This window comes from Coenobita brevimanus, chromosome 13 (genome assembly GCF_032717465.1).
Source record: "Coenobita brevimanus isolate Jiangsu-jjx chromosome 13, ASM3271746v2, whole genome shotgun sequence".
In the NCBI taxonomy this organism is placed as follows: Eukaryota; Metazoa; Arthropoda; class Malacostraca; order Decapoda; family Coenobitidae; genus Coenobita; species Coenobita brevimanus.
The window spans coordinates 57,015,031-57,035,785 of record NC_136966.1 but is presented as its reverse complement, the minus strand read 5'-3'; the positions used below and the strand labels follow the sequence as shown (position 1 = coordinate 57,035,785).

Genomic DNA, 20,755 nt, shown 5'->3' with positions numbered 1-20,755 from the left:
TGTGTCGCCAAGTAAGGGGGACTTCTGAACTCTGTTTATCCACATCCTCAGTCTCACTAGTTGACATATTCTTTGCACCTTCTCTGGCTCCATGAGAATGATCAAAAAACGTGGGGGATGGAAGAGATGGGAAATTACCCATTGATACTGGAGGAAAGTCATGATGATGAGGATACCTGTTTATGCACAATGAACCTTCACTTTCCTCAAGACCCAGCACACTATCTGCAAGACTAACAGCACAACTCTCATCACTCTCACAAATCTGCTCACTCTCACATGAAGAGGTGAAGCTCCCTGAGGCAAGATGGGCATGAACACCAGAATCTTCAAAATTTTTGTCACAGGCAGCAAGATGGGTGACTTGTTGTGTGTTACTTTTTACTGATGAAGTGATTGTGTGAACTGTGTTACTCTGTATGCATGCTTCTACTGGCTTGGCTGCAGGAATGAATCTCTGAAAATTTTGTGATGGATGCTTAACTAATTTTCTTGTGTCAACTACCAACTTATCTGAAACTGATACTGACTGTGCAAATAGGCTTTGATAATCTAGACTCTTTGAAGACTTTTCTGGTATGTATGTCTGTTCATCTGAATATTCAGGTTTACAACACTGGTGATCAGTTTGTCCTGACTGAAAATCACCCATGTCCTTACTGAACTCCCCAGACCTAACTGCATTACCAGCTCCTCTTGCAGTGATGATTAATTCACTTTCAGAACCTGTAACTGGCAATACAAAGCCATCCTCATCTGACAGAGCAACATATTCTACTCTGCTAGCACTTAACCCATACTGTTCTGTGTCTCTAGCATCACTCTTGTAATTTTCTACTCTAACATCTGAGTCTGAGCACGAACGTGAACAGTCTATGCAGTGTCTCTTTTCATGGGCAGAGCTACCTGAAGCTGTTTGAGTGTTAACTGTGATGCAATCCTGTTTATCCATGTTGCTATGATCTGAGGTAACCAAGAGATCACCACAGCAACCAAACTCCTCATGCACAGGAGCTAGATCCATCTTACCATAATCAGGGGATAGGTCACCAGGTACTGATATATCTCTAATGAGTGTGCCACTATCAACTTCAGAAAATACATCATCAGACAGCTCATGATCCGATGAAAGAGCTTCAGTGAGGTTGAGATTTGTGCTGTCTAGACTAAGACTCTGGACTGGTGTGGCACTATCACTGCTACTACTTCTACACCATGAGGGGGATACCTGGGAACCAATACCATCACCACCTAATGTGTTGTCCTCTTGTACAGTAATGACACTACCATGATGTACTTCTATATCAACCTGTTCAACCTCATCTGTTTCTCTTTTTTCCTGCACTTCTGTTCCTACTCTAGCTCCTCCTACTGCACTTGAAATGGAACTTCGAGACTCAATAAGGTGAGCTTCAGAACTGAAAGACTGGTCTGAGTATAGTGAGTCAACAACTGAACTACCAATGCTACTCAAGTGGGGACTGGGGAGATCATCAAAGCTACTTCCTGTCTCAAGGCTGAGCCGATCAACAACAGTAACAATATCAGAGTCACGGTATGTAAATTGGTCATCAAAAGAATCTGTGCTGGATGAGTCAAAATCTAACATGCGATCATCGTTAATGCAGTTCGGATCACAAAGTGTGTCACTTATGCTAATAGTGTCAAGGAGGTTTGGCTGTTCAAGATACAGAATGGTTTTATAACCCTGCCTACGTGAATAAGGGAATGTTAGGTCACCCATTTCAGTCTGGAGGAGAGGGGAGTTCCTGTCATGGGACCAGAAACGCCGCACCTCTCTGGCCTGGCAGAGAGACGCCACCACCTGCCTGCGTCGTAACACACACCCATCATGGGCCTCAAGCTCCACCTCAGTGCCCTCTGGCTTACCTTGTGGTGCATGGTAATACAACTGTTCTAACTGTGCCTCCACAACAACAGGCTGTGTCAATTCCCCACAGAATGGATCGCTCTCTAAAGACAACCCTGGCTGTTTACAGAGCTTGGAGTGAGTTGGGGGTGAAGGGGGACAAGGAAGCTGACTACTGCTGTCTACTGTTAGTGGCCGGCTTGATGAGACACCCGAGTTAGATGCACACCTGTTACCTTCCCCGTCACCAAGAGACTCTACATCCGTCACACTGTTGAGGTTGTCTTCAGGAAGTAGAAGATTGTCCTTCACCTGCTTGGCTTCATTCCTGCTTGCTGGAGCATTTGTCCTCTCAGATATATCCACACTGGAGGATTCCTGCTCTGGAAGCTCCACTGCTGGATGTTCAGGAGGCTCATCCTCTGCCCCAGAAACCTCCAGGTCCTCAACATCAGTTGTGCCACCACCTTCAGCCTCCACTCCCAAGAGACTGGTGGTCTCAGGAGCTACCTGAGCATCCTCTGTATAGGTGGTGCCATGTGGGCCCTCCTTAAAGATAATGGTCTTCCTAATGGCTGAATCTCGAATGATATCTGGTGTGGGGGCATCCTCTCGTGGGGCTTCATCCACCTCCTCAGCTTCAGAAGCTTCAAAGTCCTCAACATCAGTGTGTGCCCCTGGTGTGGCACCTCGTACTGCCAGCTGGGTCTTGTCATCCTGATCACTCAGTAGTTCTATGTCTGTGTGGCTGTCCTCATCCTGAGGATCTACTGCCAGCTTTGACTGACACTTGGCCTTGTGTCGAGGTTTTTTGGATATCGTGATCTCCTCTACATCTGTGCCACCATCTTCAGCCTCATCCAGGGCCATTTTGTTACCATGGGATATCTTGGAGGAGACTTCTGTGATACTACTTTCAGGCAGTTCATATTCAGCAGTGGAGTCCTCTGTAACACCTACAAGCCTCAGTGCTTCCTCCTCTGACACTTCAATATCTTCAGTGTCAGTGGCACCTGTGTCTTCAATGTCTGACACAAACAGCTCATCTTTTTTGAGCTTACGGACAGTGACTTGTGGAACCCCGTACTTGTCCTCCTTGATGTGTACCAATTCCCTCTTGGGACTCTGCAACACGTTGTATTTCAAATGGGGTGGCAATGGACTCCGGGGACGGTCAATCTCCGAAGGAACTATCTCTACTTCCTCTTCCTCCTCACCAGACAGCTCTTCCACATCTGTCTTTGCTTCATCACGGTCATCTGCCTCTAAGAAGACTACATTGGTAACCTGGTCCTCTGGTGTTTTTCCACCCCTGTTCTCTAAGCTCTCTGGAGTGACAATGATGCTAAGTGGCCCCTGTTCTGTCTCTACAAACCTCACTTCAGACAACTGTGGGGCAATTGGCAGCCTATGCCTGCCTCGCTTGGCACCTTGTTTCTTGGGCTTACGTATTTCATCTTCCACATCAGATTCTGTCACACTCTCCTCATCAGTCTCTCCTTCTGCCTTGGATTTTTTTGCTTTGGCTACTTTGGATGTTTTGGCCTTGGAGTCTTCATCCTCATCATCTAGGTCCTCCACATCAGTGGTGGCTTCCTCAGCTAGGACCTGCTGAATAGTCAACCCTGCTGCCTCGGCCTCTTTGATTTTCTCCATTAGTTCAGCATCCGTGTCCAAGACCATCTCCTTCTTGGAGATTCTACCCATGTTTTCCTCAAGTTCCTTCATAGTGTATATTTCTGTCTCTTCTGGGACACGGCTGATCATCTCTTCCACCATTTCATTTTCTTCACGATCTTCCATGTCCATATCCTCCGTGTCGGTAAGGACTGGCTCACTGGGCTCTTCTGCCTCTAGGGCCTCCCGAGCCATGGTCACCATGGGCTCATGCACCACTGTTTGACGAGGGTTCAGTGGACGTTGATCCTCATGATCCTGCAGTTCAAAGCCTTCCTCATCTGTCTCTGCCCCAGACTCTTCCTTGGCTGGCTCCTCTACTTCTTTTATTTTAATTCTTTCTCTCTGTGGCTCAGGAAAGACCAATGGCTCACTCTTGTCCAAAGGCTGCGTTGCCAGATCATCAACTTCCTCAGCATCTGATGCTTCCACATCCTCAGAGTCTGTCAGAGGACCCAGATCATCTTCTGGCACTGTCAATGTATCATCATCCTCTAGTGCTGTCTGACCCTCGTCTCCCGTCAGAATCTCCACATCAGTGTGGTCATTTTCATCTCCAGCAGCTGGTGCTTCTAAGGTTTTACTGGGACCTGTGGAAGCTGGCTTCTTTGGTGCCACCTTCCTTCTTACAACTTTCTTCCTCCTCAACTTTTTAGTTTCAGTCTTCTCCTCTACACCCACCTTCTGCTTCTCCTCAGCTTTGTCACTGAGAGCCAGTTCCTCTACATCTGTAGTTCCTCCGCCTGCTTTTGTCTCTACACATAATTCAGCCTTGTGTTTGCTGTGCCCGAGTCTCTTATTGGTTGTTTCATCATCAGTTGATTCATCTTCTTTGGTGAGAAAGATCTTGGGGGGCATGGGAGGTGGCTTCATTTTGGCACTGTCAGATACCCCCTCAGCCTGGTCGAGATAGTGCTCAGGTAAGGAATCCTCCACCTCCTCTGCCACCTCTTCTTCCTCCCCAGAAGCCACCATGTCTTCCATATCAGTCAGGCCATCTGGATCATCATCACCAGGAAGATCAAGATGGCTCTGACGATCTACCTTTTCTAAGTTCTTCCTGTGGCGACCTTGTATATCTGCTGTGTCATCTTCCTGATCCGACTCTGAGGCCATGATTGGACTGGCTTCTCTGGCATAACCCTCCGTGAGGTTGATCACCTCTTTGGTAGGCTCTGGCAAAAGACCAAGCTCTTGCACCGATGGCAAATCTTTCTTCTCAGGAATTATTTCCTCCTCCTCTCCGGAAAGGTCCATATCTTCAGTGTCTGTTATTGCCCCAGTATCCAGCTTGGGTGGGGCAAGGAGAGGTTTCCTCTTAAGCAGAGGAGACTGGTCTCCTTCACTATACAGTTCCTCCACATCTGTGGTGGCATCCTGTATGTCCCCTCCATTAAGCTCTCCAGAAGGACTGAGGCTGTGGGGAATGGAGAGAGTGGCCGAGTCTGTTCCTATTCCAACTGGCATCTTGATTTCTTTATTGCCAGGCACTCTCACTCCTTCACCATAGATATGTGTCTTAAAAGCTGAGGCTGGTGGATCCTGTGGAGTAAAGGCTGTGTCATGGGTAGGGATGTCATCAGCTACAACAACTGGAGAAATACTGGACTCTGTGCTCATACCAACCACTTCTTGCTCTAACTGACCAAGGCGGTCCATGATGGGGCCCACGCTAATGGTTCTATCCTGGCCAGCAACCAGTGTGCGCTCCAATGTCATAATCACTGATCGAAGCTCCTCAGCCACCTGGTCTAGCCTCATGCTCATTTCTCTCATACTGCCAGTTACTTTACTCTCCTCATCCCCAATTGTAACACCTTCCTCTGCAGTTTCAACCTTATTTTTATTTTCCTCAAAATCAGGGATAACTACAAATGTATCATCTACACATGGGAGTGCTGTAATGACTGATCCAGGGATCTTACCATTATCGACTTGCTGAATCTCACTAGAAGCTTCTGAATGTAATGAAACTTTTTGCAAACCATCTTCATCAAATTTTTTATCGGACAACACTGACTCTGCCTCACTTGGTGCTGAAACTGGATGTAAATAATTCTCCCTATCTAATTCATTTGGTAAATCTTGCTGCACACATATCATTTCCTTCCCTATCACAGCAATTTCATTTTCTTGTTTTACAGGGAATGATGTTACTTCTGCAACTAAGGTTACATTTTCAATGTTACCTTTCTCAGAAATTTTTGCTGTACCTGCTGAGTCACATCTGCCTTCATCCTCTTTACCAGAACTTAAATCCTGTTGTAATGGTTTCTGTCCAGTGTCTAATATTACAGGTTGCATACATTCCTCTTTCACCTTTGACACATCTTTATTACTTTCACTCGTCACTATATCAACATGATCTGTTACCTCTTCCCTAACTTCATGACTGTCAGTAGAAACATTAATACTCATGCTTACTACTGATTGCATTTGTGGGAGGTCAGGTTTTTCTCTTACTCCCTGAATTTCACAGAACGCTTTCATGATTTCTGATCTTCTGTCTCCCTCCCTGAGCCCCCCCGTATTTTCCTCTTCCTCCTCTCCCCATTCATCCTCTGTGCTCTTTCCTTCCTCCAGACAGTTCTCCCTACTTCCTGCTTCCATGATGCTTGTGTTGTTTCTATTTGAATCCAAGGCCCTGGCAGTCATGAGTGATTGGTACTCTTGGATAGTCTTTAACCAGGTGTCTGTTTCTTCAGCATCTGGAACAGTGATCTGGAAGTCCTCAGGGAAACTGCCCTCCATGTCACTATCCACTGCTGGGGGAAAGCTGTGCATGGTGCTTTGCTCAATAACTTCATGCAGTTTTTCCTTCAATGCATATATATCTTGTTCATCTTTATCTTTTCCATTCTTTTGCATTATTTTTGTTTTGCAATCATAAATGTTCATTTCTTTAGCAACTGGGACAACTGGCGTGTTAGAATCTGCCTCCAAAGCATACTGCTCTGTGACAAAATCCTCTCCCTGGAATATTCCTTGCATTCCATCATTTCTTAGGGATAGATTCTCTTGCTTTGGAAGTATGTCATCTTTCATCTTCTGATCACCTTCACCTATGTTTGTGGATCTGGGCGACTGATTGACAGATCTGATATCCTCACCTACTGAACTGGTGGATGTTATTATTGTCTTCATGTCTACTTCTGAGAGTAGCTGGATTTCCACTTCCTGTGTTCGATCAGGTGTTGCTGTTGTGATGCTGTCTTCACTACCGATAAGCTCATCCATTTCTTTGCATATTTCTGACCTCCACATCTTTTCGAGATCAATGTTTGCCTTCCATCTAGTTTCTTGCTCCTCACCCAACTTTCCATGATGCCCTGAAGGCCTGACATCTACATCCTCCCCTTCCTCCTCCTCTCTAATGACTCTTATCCCCTGGCATTTTCCTCCCACTGCTTCCTCCATGTCTGTTTCATCAACTTCAATCACAGTCTCCAGAATCTCCACAAGGCCTTGATCAGGAAGATCTACAAAATCAACATCATCCTCAACATCACCATTCTCATCTGATGGAGGGATGACTGTGTAGGCTTCATCGGGCGATATTATCTGGGCAGAGAGTGACCGATGTTGAATTTTTTTCTTGTGTGCCGTAACATTAAGGGAATCTTCCAGGATGTCATGTTCACCCTTAATGTCATCATCAAAACATTTATGGAGAGTTATGTGAGATGCCAAATCACTTTCATAATTACTGTCATCTGCCTTGTTCTTACTATCACAATATTTATCACTTTCGCCTTCCTTCAAGGCAGAACTAACATAACTTCCACTGCCTTCTGACTCCACAGCCAAGGGGTTACTGAACATCATGTCAGCAGCTGCTGCCTTGGAAATCAGTGGTTTACTGGCTGGTACTTCAAGAGGCAATGGATCAACCATCTTTAATTCTAAAACCTCATCATTAGCTGGTTTACTGATAAATTTTGTATCAGAATATGGTAGCTCATAAAGTGATATTTTATCATTAAGTTCACTGACATCCTCCATGACTCTGTCCTCCTCATCTATTTGTGCATCACAAGGTAAGTCAAGAGACACTTGTGCAGCCTGTAAATCCCCTGTCCCACACTCTTTCTGATAAGAATCACCTCCAGTAGGGGACTCTACAACCTGTGTGAGATCTGGTTTCTGCACTGTTCTGAGTTCAGAAACAGAGGAAGCAGTGCAGGATGCATATTCTTTATCATGTGCATCTACTAGTGAGGTATGTGTGAAGTGTACTGCAGTGGGTGATGGCTCAGAATGTGCTATTTCCTCAAGCAAGGTGTCTGTGTTGGGTGCTTCTGAGAGTGAATTTACTGTAAATGGTGCTTCTGTTGTGGAAGTAGCAATGGTTGATGTATGTACAACTGAAACTGCCTGGGTGTCATGCACATTTCCTACTGTATCTACCTCTCCTGAAACACTGGCATAAACATATTCTTCCTCAAATTTTGATCTTTGTTTTCTAAGCCGTCTCCTATGCTTCTTTTTTGTCATTTGTTTCACTACTTCCCGAGGTGGTGATGGTGTCCCCTCACTTTTCTCCCTAACATCCCTGCTTGAGTCACTGCCTCCTATCCCCTCTTTATTATATTCTTGTTCACTCTGTCTCACACTGTCTCTCTCTCCTTGTTCTCCCTGGCTTTCAGATTTTCTACTCGGACTCTTAGAGTTACTCCTAACTGTAAACTTACGAACTTTCTGAATAAAGGATTTAAACTTAGACCTGCCCTGCTTCTCTGAGCTAGACAGGGGAGCACTATCTACACTACCTACAGGGTAAAACTCACTCACATCTACAAGGCTTGAAGGACTCTCAAGCTCAGACTTAATACTAAGTTCATCAGAGGACCCCTCTGGGACCATCTCACTGCAGGAGGGTGCATACTTGGTGACTGAGGGTGGGTCAAATGGACTAGCATACCGACCCTCTAGGGTGGAGTACCCACTATCAGGATGATTACTCTCATCTCTGAAGGCTTGTGCTGGTAGAGGTTGTTCCTGCTCTGCCAATGCCTGGTTGGGAGCAAGTGGATAATGCTCACCTCCCATGGCAAGTAGAGCTGGATCCTCCTCGCTCTCGCGGCACGTCTCTGTGATGGTGGGCAGTCTCTCCTGCTCCTGCTCCTCCTCACGGTTAAGGAACTCTTTGAATTCCCTGAGAGGGGTGGGAGTGTCAGGAGTAGGGGTGTCAGCCTGTCTCAGTTCCTTAACCTCCTGTTTTATCTGGCTGGTAGCCTCCTTTACTTCTTGCATTAGACCCCTCACCTCTTCCTCAACAGAGGGTGCTCGCACCACTTGGTGCTCATGGCTACCCCTGTGACTGCCCACTGGTCGTTTCTCCACCTTCACCTTTACCAAGGTGGTGGTGCGAGGGGCTGGTCGTGTTGGCCGTTCTGGGCGAGGCACAGTGCCTCCATCACTCTCACGGGGGTGCTCACTTGGCACCAACATCTCTGTGGCAACCATCTTTGACAACTGCTCCACCATCTTTACAGCCATCTGGCCCTCCTGCTGTAGGTCACGGGAGTCAGCTGAATCGTGTTCCCTCCCACCTCTGGCAGGGTCGTTCGTATTGCACTCTGCGTCGTCTGAAGATTCGTTAGAGTTCGAAGTGATCATAAGAGTCGTTGGTCTGTGTGCTGATGATGCTGTGACCTCACTGGCTGCAACAGTACTGTCCTCACACAATGCTATAGCCATGTCACACTCAGGCTGGTCAGAGAACTGTACAGCTTCGTCCTCAACTAACTGAGACAAGTGGATATCCTTCCCATCCCTTTCTTGCATAACTACCTTCTCTGGTAAAGTGCTCTGAGATTTCTTGGCTGTATCATCTATTTTACTGATTTCCTGACTAAGGCTGGCTTTATCTTTACTGTCAGGGTCAACTGGACTCAAGCGTCTGTGAACACCATCACTTGCCGTTCCTTCATCTTCCTCACTGCTGCTGATCACAGAAGAATCTGGTTCTGACCTACCTGCCTCTACTGGTGCTTTCTGTGACACCACCACTTGCTCTCTTAATGAGGTGCATGGCTCTTTCTTCTCCTGTTGTTGAGATTCAGGTGGCATACCCTCCTTTTTCTCTTCTGTTGCATCTATTTTCACCTCTGCAGCCTCTTTCTCCACCTCCACTGTCTCCTTCTCCACCTCTGCTACACTGTCCTTCTCCACCACCTCAGTTTCATACTTCTCTTGTAACAACTGGTGCTGTATTGACTCAGTGTCTAGGTTAAAGCCTGCTGTGTCAAGGCCTGCTTGCTGTGCCTCCTGCTGGGTGAGGTGATGAAGAATGTGCCCTGGGTGTAAGGTGAGGTGGCTCTCTGACATCAGTGTAAGGTGAAGGCAGTGTGATGCATCGTCGTCGCTGATGTGAATATTGGTGGTGGTGGAGAGTGGGGCCCCCCAGCTGGTAGTGGTTGTTACTGTGTGAGAGCTGCCCCGCCCTGGACTACTTGCACTACCTGACTCAGGACTGGCCTCTCCTGCTATACCTCGCCCCTCCAGCACTGTGATAGGGCTACATCCTCTCTCTTCGGTCTTGGATGAAGAATCTTCGGGGGCCTCAGACTCTTCTTGATCAGTCTGGAGGGGTACTTCTTGAGGCAGGGCATGGCAAGGCAGGTCACTGAGGTCATCATGGGGCGGGACACTCTGGGGTGCTGCCTGCTGCCAGGTTAACGCTGCCACAGAAGAAGAGGTCAGATACGTGGAAGCTGGGGAGCAATGCCTCTACACCTGTGCTACCAGTCCTCCCTCCTCCCACAGCCAGGGTGGGGCAGGGGGGTGCAGTGAGGGAAGCAAGGATGGTGGGTGTGATGTTAGCATAGATGCTGATGACAGTGACACATGGTGGTGGTGGTGGTGGTGGTGGTGGTGGTTGTGAATATAGTAGTGATGGTGATGGTGGTGAATGTGTTTGGGCTGTAGAGAGGTCAAAAGTGTTAGTGACTGAAGGTGACTGCTACAGTGGTGCTATGGTGTCGATAACTGTTGTGGTGGTGGTGCCACCTGTGGTAATAATTGCAATGAACTTAAAGCACAAACTACAATACAACCCACAATGCACCACCAATCAATCTCTTGCACCAAGCAATGATGAAAACAATGATTATGAAAAATGGGGAGCAAAAATGCCAGTGATAAACAGTGGAACTATGGGGTGAAAAAGCCGATCAGTAGTTGCATGATGGAGGTTGCGGTACCAAGCAGGAGGGCTCTATCTCATGTGACTGCCTTGAACCCTCAACCGTTTTGCTCATGCCAGGATCGTGCAAAGTGTCAACTAATGCGAACTTGAGACTGCAATTCCCACCGCTAAGATTGCAACAAGCTTTTCATTTGACTTTTTCCTGCCACTAAAATTTCAACAAGCTTTTCGTTAGACCTCGCTCTTAAATGTATCCAATATCACCTATGTTTAACCATTTACTATTTTTTTTTAAATTCTAAAGTGATTCCCCCCAAATCAAGTGCTTTTGCTTCAAGACAATTCAAACAACCCAATGTCTTCCCCTCCAAGACACAGGTGTAATGCCCTATGCTAAGAAGCTTCCCTTTTGCTAAAACTAACGATTCCAACTCAGCATACCACTAGTCATAGTTGCTATAAATGGGGCAGGTACTGGAACTAATGAAAGAACTAAAAAAAAAGTAATAACAAGCACAAACGAAATATGGTATAATATTTCATCTTACAGTAAACAAAACCACAACTTGTAAATGATCTAGGTAAACATCAATACTAAGTAGGCATGCTTCTTAAATGTAAAAGAAAAAAAAATACTATAGACATACAAAAATGTAACTGCTTAAAAAAATGGAAGAAAAAAGAAAGAAAGCACTACAAAAAAAAAAGTCCATATGTGTGTCCAATATAGTTATTACACAATAGATAAAATTTATGGATGGCATATAGCTTTAACAGCAGCCAGACTGCCTCAAGGGAAAATGAAAGCAAAGCATTTCAAGTCTTGTCATGTACATATAAATATACCATATTTTCATTATTGATTGGTGTTCAGAAACATTAACAATCTCACTGAAATATTTTGTGGATGTAAACTTATACAACTCTTAATCTGACTGGACAAGCAGACATAAACTGTTGTTGATCTGGTTAACTTTCTCTTTCCCTTGAGATAAGACTTGCAAGTGTTTACCTCTGCGGCACTAGTGTGTGAACTTGGTTCTGTACAAGCCAGTGGTTGTGAACACTTAGATGTGGACAAGGGAGAGCTGTGGTGGGGAGGACTTCAGGAAGGGAGCGAGGGGGTGTAAGGTGGGAGGTAACAAGGTGTAAAATAATGAAATACAGTAAAAGTAGATGTAGAAAGAAAGTCTAGGGTGTGAGTATGAGGATGTTGTGGAGCAAGGATTAAAGATCTGTGACAACAGGACTGACAGGAAACACAGGAGAGAATAGGGGAAGGATATATGAAAGGGAGGAAAGGAAATCTTGAGATATTAATGGTGAAAGACAGCCTACAGATGAGAGGAGTCTGAAAACAGTGAGTATTGTATAGATAATTCAGAAAAAGCTAAACCTGTATAGTGAAAATATGTCTGTAATATTCAAGATGATCAGAGGCATGAACAGAAATGTTAGATATAAATACAGAAGAAAGATATAAGCACCAAGGTGAAGGAGAGATGGATGAGTAATTAGTAAATAAATTGTACCAAATTAAGACTGAAAAGGGAGTTAACCAAATGATTATACAGTAGGAGGATGAATTTTTTCATCTTATTTTAAATGAGGTAGAAGAATGAAAAGAAGCAAACAAAAGGGAAATAAACAAAAATGGAATGATATCCAAGAAGCAGGATGGATAAGATGGTGCAAGAGGAACTGACAAGATGTAAAGAATAAGGCAGAGGAAACAATGAATGTGAATGTAAGAGGTATGCATTAGAGGAAAAGGAGAGAGGGCAAACCAAGGACTGTGGATGAAGGCAAGATAAATGAGAGTAAGCAAAAAGTCTGGATAAAAGGCAAGAAGGAAAGGATGAAACAAGGCATACATGTGAAAGGTTGGTGAAGGAGGAGAGATTATGAGAAGGAGGATGGAGGAAGGACAAGGCATAAAGATGAAAGGTAGGTGAAAGAGGTGGAAATATGAGAGGAGGATGGGAGGAGGGGGCAGGGGGAGGAGCTGATACCAACACAGGGTCACACTAGAGCACTAAAGTCAATGCTCAGCAAAAAATAAATGCAATAAGTCTGGCGCCACCTACAAACTAGGGACTTAAAGAGAGGCGGTCAAAAGGGAGGGAAGGAGGCTGAAGTGAAAGAGAAGTGGGGGGGCTGGGGGGGGTAATTCAAAGACAAGGGGCATACAGCAATTAGGCATACAGTGATGGGAGGGCAAACTGTGATGGGGTGGGCATACAGTGATGGGGGATGACACAGATACACTGAAACAACTAGACAGATCAAACTTGAAGCTAATTCTAAAGCCTGTTTGTCCTGCAGAAAAGGAGGACAGGTTTAGGGACTCTCAGCCACTTATGCTTACTGTGGGGTGGGATTAAAGGCATTTTAAGTGAACAAAAATGCTATGTAGCAAAGACTACTGATGCCCAATTTAGTCTAAAAAGGAACTAGAACAAACTACTGTATGCTAGTTAGAAAGTTAGAAACACTTCACTGTGTTATATATATATATATATATATATATATATATACAGTCTAAGACACTAGTTTTAGGGTTATGGGGAATTCTAATAAATACAGTAAAATCTGCATTACTGTAATTCAAAATCTTTCCCTTCCAGCTGACCTACACTCAAGTCCATCTTCAACTTTTAAATAGCACAAGTTTTGTTTCTCATTGGTCTTGGCGCTGACTCACTTGTTTATATTTTCTTTTAGTTTTAAAAGTGACAAGACAGAGGCATTACTAAGGCATTATGGGGGACACATAATTTTTAAATATCTAGGTACTGTGAACTATATGAAGTAAACTGACAACACACACAAGCCAATTTCAGTAAACATTTGTTTACTAGAATCCTAAACTTTGTAATGCAAATAACTCAGCAACCATAACAAAAAGCACAAATGGAGACAGCAATAACAGTAGTAATGAAACAAAATGAGATTCAGAAAGCAGCAGAAATGAATGCCTACTGCAAGGGCTGAATTATTTTAAGCTTTCCACAACCTAAAGCTAAAGAGATATTACGTGACAAGCTGTCAAATGGAAGCCTAATGATACTGCCAGAACCTGTGATAAAATGTACCTATCCGAGTTTCTATAAGACACCTATGAGTTTCAAAACTCATACCAAAAGGAGTTTTTAAAACACTGACACATGATTACCACAGGGTCAACACCACTTCTCACAAAATGGTAAAACATGAGTAACATTTGCAGGTATTAATTAGATATCTATACTTATGCAATAAATTTTTGGATTTTAATTATCAAAAATGTCATGTGTGAAAAATAATTCACACAAACAATTCCATCATAAAAATTCAATGGCTGCATTATGTAACCTTCCTTCTCTTGCAGTTAACACTTTTTCTGTTATAGGTTTCCCTCTAGGGCACCTGGTTATCTACTGGTTAGAATGACCGAATGGGAATAATGGTTTTATCTAGGTTCAATTCCAAAGAGGTAGCTGTAGTTTATTTTTATCTCATAATGCCATCAAAGGAAGTAGGTTGGTCATCAACTGGGCTATGATAGCTTAGCCTTGGAAGTTATAAGGGACTGACTATTACTATTTTACTGTTCTCCTTTGTTGAATGAAATTATCAACTGGTTGTCAATATACAGTTCTACAGCACATCATTTACCTGGAAAGTAGTAACCATAACAATTTTCCATTTCTCTACCAGCTAGGTGTTTCCCTCTCCTGAATACAATTACCTGACAGCAGCTATAATACAGTCTCAAAGTGAGTCCTTTACCAACTACAGTGTACATATGTACAGATATACATATACAAGTATGAGGTCTGTTCAGAATGTATCTGACCCTAGGCTCTAAAAAGACAAATAGCTAACCTGTTCAGCTAGGACACTAATCCCCCTTAAAGCAGGCCTCTTCTGACTTGACACATGTAGCCCAGTGTTCCTCCCGCAGCCTGAAATATTTTTCATAGCCAGTTTTCAGTATCTCCTGCAGATGATTTGTTGCATTCATAATGATCTCTTCTCTCGTCTCAAATAGGGAACCCTTCAGCAGAGTTTTGAGCTTGGGGAATAACCAGAAGTCGCACAGAGCCATGGCTGGTGAGCAATGGTAAGCAGGGAGCCTACCAGATCTGCGGGATGTTTTGCTTGGCCAAAAATTCCTGAATCAGTTGAGAAGGATGGGCAGGGGTATTGTCATGGTGCTGCTTCCAACTTGCCACTTTCCAAAGGTCTGGTTTCTTCTGCTGAACTGCATTATGAAGATGACAGATAAGATCGTGATAGTAGTGTCTCTTGATGGTCTGACCTTCTGGTATGTATTCGTGAGGCTCAACATCAAAGTAGTCGAAAAGAACTGTCAACATGCACTTCACCTTGGTACAGACTTGTCGTGGCTTTTTGGCCGACGTGACCCTGCATGCTTCCACTGGGACGACCATGCCTTGGTTTCATGTTTCATCTCCAGTGATAACAGTCTCCAGAAAGTCTGGATCACAATTTGCACACTCTAACATATCTGAGCAATGGTCATCCGCAGAGCTTGTTGATCACGTGAAAGATGCTTTAGAATGAACTTGGTGGCAACTCTTCTCATGTCCAAATCATCCGTTAAAATTTTCTGCGCTGATCCATCACTGATTCCAGTTTCATTAGCAATTTCTCTGACAGTCAACTGACAATTTCCCATGACCAAACCGCAGACTTTCTTCACATTTTCAGCATGCCTGCTTGTTGATGGCCTCCCTGGACATGGATCGCTCTCGACCGACATTTGGCCATTTCTGAAGTGACTGTACCATTCCTGTATTTGCATTACCCCTATGGTTTCTTTCTCCAAAACTTGCTGGATCTTCCTGATAGTTTTAACTTGAGTATTGCATAGTTTTGGGGAAAATTTGATGCACTAACATTGTTTGACTTATTTGGTCATCGTGCCAAGCATGGAAACACGACGAGCGTTAGATGCACGACCATGAACACAGGCTGACTGACAACAACTGGGTCACTCGTGACAGCTGGCATTACTCATAAATGTGCACAAGGGTCCTGCACTGTGTTATACAAAATCCCACCCCTATCCTCGAACTGGTAAATGAGAAAAAAAATGTGGTCAGATACTTTCTGAACACAGTGTGTGTGTGTAATTCACCGGGTCAGTCAGGATCACTTGATGGTCGTGATCGTGATCGTGTGTGTGTGTGTGTGTGTGTGTGTGTGTGTGTGTGTGTGTGTGTGTGTGTGTGTGTGTGTGTGAGTATATTATTTAAATATACCTATGTCTATATCTATCTACCTACCTATCTATCTATATATGTAAACCTAAATTACATCATCAGCCAACATGGGTATTCACAAGTACCAGAGGAAAATTACATTCACTTTTAATCCCTCGAAGTATGTTATTTACATTTTATGAATACATTCTAGCAGACAGGTCACTTCTACTGATCCTCCTGAACTCTATGAGCAAGAAACAAATGAACATCAATATCCACTTAACTCTTAGTCTCTGGTAAAAACTGGAATTGACAGAATCCCAAGGCTACCACTCAGTATCTCCCCCACACAAAAAAGTGCTTACATTCACATTATGTGATCCTGAATGACGCACAGAAGCCAGATATGGATGAAGGTAATCAGATTAAGGCAGGGAAGGCATGGTGTGGTGATGAGGAGGCAAGGTGAAAGGGAGGGGGAGATGAGGTAAAGTGAGCAGACAAGACAAAGTGAGGTGAGGTGAGGCGGAGGGACAGATGGGACGAGGTGGTCAGATGATGGAGGGGAGCGGTTAAGGTGAGGGAGCTGGACAATATGAGGGTTGAAGGGAAGGCAAAAGGAGGGAGTTAAGTAAATGTGGGGCAGATGCCATGAGATGCTTAGTTGTATTGCTTATCTCCATACCTTAGGCCTTTGAGCCTGTGGAAGGTCATTCACCCACTATCGTTTTCATTTTCGTTTTCGTTTTTGAAGGCTCCATCATGCTTGCATATGTCAGCCTTGGACACATAATGGCAGCTCTCCATGCTGCACAATCTATGGCAGCCTCCCTGTTCAGTCCCTTAGCCCTGAGGTCACACTTAATGACCTCGTCCCACGTCTTTTTCAGTCTACCCCTTGCAGCCCCACCCTCAATATTAACACTTCTCACCTTCTGCACCCAATTATCAACCCCCATCCTCTCCACAAGCCCAAACCATCTCAATCTACCTATCCTCATCACAACAACAATACACTCCACTCCCATCCTACCTCTCCACTCTTCCAAAGTAAACCCAGCCCCCCCAGGCCTTGCACGCAGGGACGCACTGCACATCCACCTACCGGTAATCATTGTCATTTCTGTACGTTTGAGCCATTGTATCATCCAGGTTACCACAGTTACCTCCACTGGGTGTCATCATAGGTACTTATTTTACATTTCAACCCATTAAGGGTGAATCAACGCCTGAGTCAAGTGGTGCCACATGCCTGTACCAGGATATGAACCATGACTCTGGCACCAATAGTCTGGCAGCTTTCATAGAAAGCAATGATAACCACTCTGCTACAGAACTGGTGAAGAAGGCAAAGAGGAAGGAAAACTGTAATATGAAGGAAAGAAACAGGAGGTGAGGCACGGGAGGAAATGGAGAGGAAATGGTGAGGCAAAATGGGGAGGGAACAGGAAAAAATGAGGTAAGGGAGAGAAACATGAAAGATGAGGAGAAGGAAATGTAAAGCAAGGGAGGACATATGAAAGGAAAAGGAAAACCACTGCAGGATAGGATGAGTAAAAAGAATGATGGGCACAGAGGGAGGGGAAAATAAGTGATTCAAGTGAAGAAGAGAAAAATGGAGTAAGTGAGAGAAAAGAAGAAAAATATGGGAGGAAATAGAGTCAGGTAAGGAAAAGGGATAGTGATGGATGGAAAGAGAGGTATGGAAAGGAGGATGAGTGGACAGAGGGAGGAAGAGAGGAGTTAGGGAGAGAAAGGGGGAGGATTAAGCTGAGACACAACCAGGGCAGGCCAAGGAGTCATGGCTCCCTATATCCAAGTGTTTTTCACATTAGCCCTTTCATGATCAGGACAACTGCTCTATTTCACCTTAATAATAGATTATTTTACTCAGCTGAAAGTGAGTCATAGGGGCCTGAGTGCTAATACTGGTACCAATTACACTCCCATGGTCACAGCAACTCTAGTACTCTATTCCAGCTAATACACAATGATTTTATTCATCTGAGGGTGATTCAAGGATGTCTGACGGTTAATACAATAAAGTTTGGTCCATCCATCCATCCACCATCCAATCCTATGTTGCCCCACGAAAAGCGCAGGAGCCCGGGACAAGGTAAGTAGGTTAACATGAGAGTGTAAACACTCTTATCCAGTAAAACTGGTGGGCCAAAACATTTTCATCTATAAAGCATTCAGCTAATTTCGAATTTACTGATAATGCTATGTTTCTTATCCCCTTTCTTCTTTGTCCTTATGTGTCCCCCCAAGTAATTTTTCTGGCTATACCCACGGGATGGTAAGAAGGAATGGGAGGTATGACAGAAAAGGAAGGGTGGTGGGGGAAATGCTTGAGGGCTCCAAGGGTCATCCGATTAGCTCTACATCCTCTTGGAATCATTTCATACAGTTTACAGTCCTACATGCAAGTGTCAGTTGGGAATGGGGTTAGGATGATGGTTAGCTCAAAGCCAGGGTCTCTTCTATGGTGCACCATTTAAATTACTTGAAATATTTGGGGTAGTTCTGACTGCTTCACAAATGCATGGTAGTTATGGCACCACTTTCCACACAAAAGTGGCAGACTAAGACTGTTTCAAAACCACAAAGAGCTTCACTGCAGTCATTTAGGGTCAGTCAACCTACTCTCCCATAGCTGATGACAATTGCCTCCTCATAGCACAAAAACAAATACTGGTTCTGCAAAACCCAGTTTTGGTTCCTCATGTGAAATAACACTAGAATGGCTGACAACAGGAAGCTGAGTTCCTTACAATCTAAGAGCTTCCTACAGTACAGGAAAGAAATGCATTTGCATACCTAATGCACTGCACTGTAACTGGGTTGTACTTTTTCAATTAAAACTGTAATTATTATGGGGTACACAAAAAATTTACCCCATAATGAAATGTCATATGTTTGTTTTCAACATAGTCTAAGCTTGAATACCTGGGAGAATAAAGGATAACACAATGCAGCCAAAAATCGTAGCTAAAAATTTATATGATACTTAAATTGGACTTCGAGAATATATGCATTTCCCCAAACTATCGATATGATGGTTTCCATTAATTTATTTGACAGGTGGCCCGAAATTAATTCCATCATAAAACATTTTACTGGCTGACATACCTCCATTCACCAAAAAATATTTTTAAAAATTATAAACTAAGAAGTGTATTAAAAATGCTTAAAATAAATAACAATTTTGGCACAGGACTTGTACCATGAACTTTAAAAAAAAACACATACACACAAACAAATGGTGTAGCTTGCTTCACTTATGATAATGTTAGAAGTTCACTGCGACCAATTACGAAAGCAAACAGCAATACTGTATTTCTGATGCTCAACACAGACGAATCTGCACTTGAATACCTCAACCTCTTAAATTATATAATAAGAACCACAACTTATGTTACGATGAAATATACTCGTAAATGTGATGAGGCAAGAAAAAAGCTGCACTGCTGTGATTCCTGAACAGTCCATAAAAGAAAAATCTTTCATGAAATTCCTTGACCTTCTTTCAACATTATAAGAGTTGTTTTAGTAATGATATGAAAACAGAATGGATATAATTTAACTAATGAGCGCAAAATGTATACTTTCATGCAATCAACAGAATCCCTCATTACCAATGTAAAAGGAAAGAGTTGTATGAAGAAAATAAGTAGTTTACATCTCAGTCTGGAATCCAACATGGTATGACAAAAAGGCACACAAGATTTTGTATTTACAAAAATACCAGCACACTAAATAGCCTCACATATTACAATTACAAACTCTCAAGCACTCCTCTTCTCTTTCACACATAATGCACATAAAAAAGTCTCATTCATCGTTCATAATCAATTATTTACATTCACGCTAATGACCTATTTTCAGACAACAAATATCCGAAAAAAGACACAGTCGGATAATTACTGTATATGTTTAGCTGAGAAAAACTGGCATTAATAGCTTACTTAACAGTATCCTCTAAGTCTTCCTCTTTAACTTGTGGATTGTGCAATTACCTTTTTTTATCCCACCCCGTGGTGTGCAAAAAATGAAAAAATATATATATATATTTTTTGTTTATTATAAAATTGAAGATTAACATCCAGGGCATCTTCTGGTGAAAAAAAAATCTCTCTCTCTCTCCCTCTCTGTCTTTGTGTAGCAACATGAGTAAGTTTGCGTACAGGTGTAATGAAAAAATTATATATATATATATATATAGTTTTTGTTTATTATAAACTTGAAGATAAACATCCAAGGCATCATCTAGTGAAAAAGAAAAAAAATCTCTCCCTCTCTCTCCGTCTTTGCATAGCGCCATTCATAAGTTTGCGTAGGGGTGGAGTAGTTAGCGGTGATGCAAGGCCATTGGAAGGTTAACACAACCTGAGATGTGGCTTGCAATGCGACACTACCCAGCTTGAGCTGTGGCTCGCAATCCATGGGTTAAATACCTAGCTCTTCCTACACAATTAATGTATACACATTCATTTAAAGAATACATATTCAGTTACCTTTAACTTTCTTAAATATGCATGATAAAATAACGATCCCTAACTGCATACAGTATTTGGCATACAGATATGGTAACTCCTCTGCAATCATACTGCCAACAAAAACACTGAGGGAAGACTGGAACTGAGAGCTACTTCTTTTCTGATTCAAGTTTAGACATAAAAACCCAAGTTATGTGTCTCCTACCTCATGAGCAATGGCGAAACATGGTTTGGGTGATAAGCAAAACAGACACAAAAAATTTAATCCGTCATCATAGAAACATAATTAAAATATCATCCCATCTCCTCATTCCCGAGATCTACACTCCGTCCATTCTAACTTCGT

General features: G+C 43.3%; 1 protein-coding gene across 1 annotated transcript in view; it reads right to left on the bottom strand.

Moving 5' to 3' along the window:
• Positions 1–20,755, bottom strand: part of LOC145414397 (uncharacterized) — a 321,717-nt gene that overhangs the window by 30,852 nt on the left and 270,110 nt on the right. The window contains exon 34 of the mRNA XM_080283937.1: positions 2,107–10,230. Within this exon, the coding sequence (XP_080140063.1) occupies positions 2,107–10,230 (8,124 nt within the window). The remainder of the gene's footprint in view (positions 1–2,106; positions 10,231–20,755) is intronic.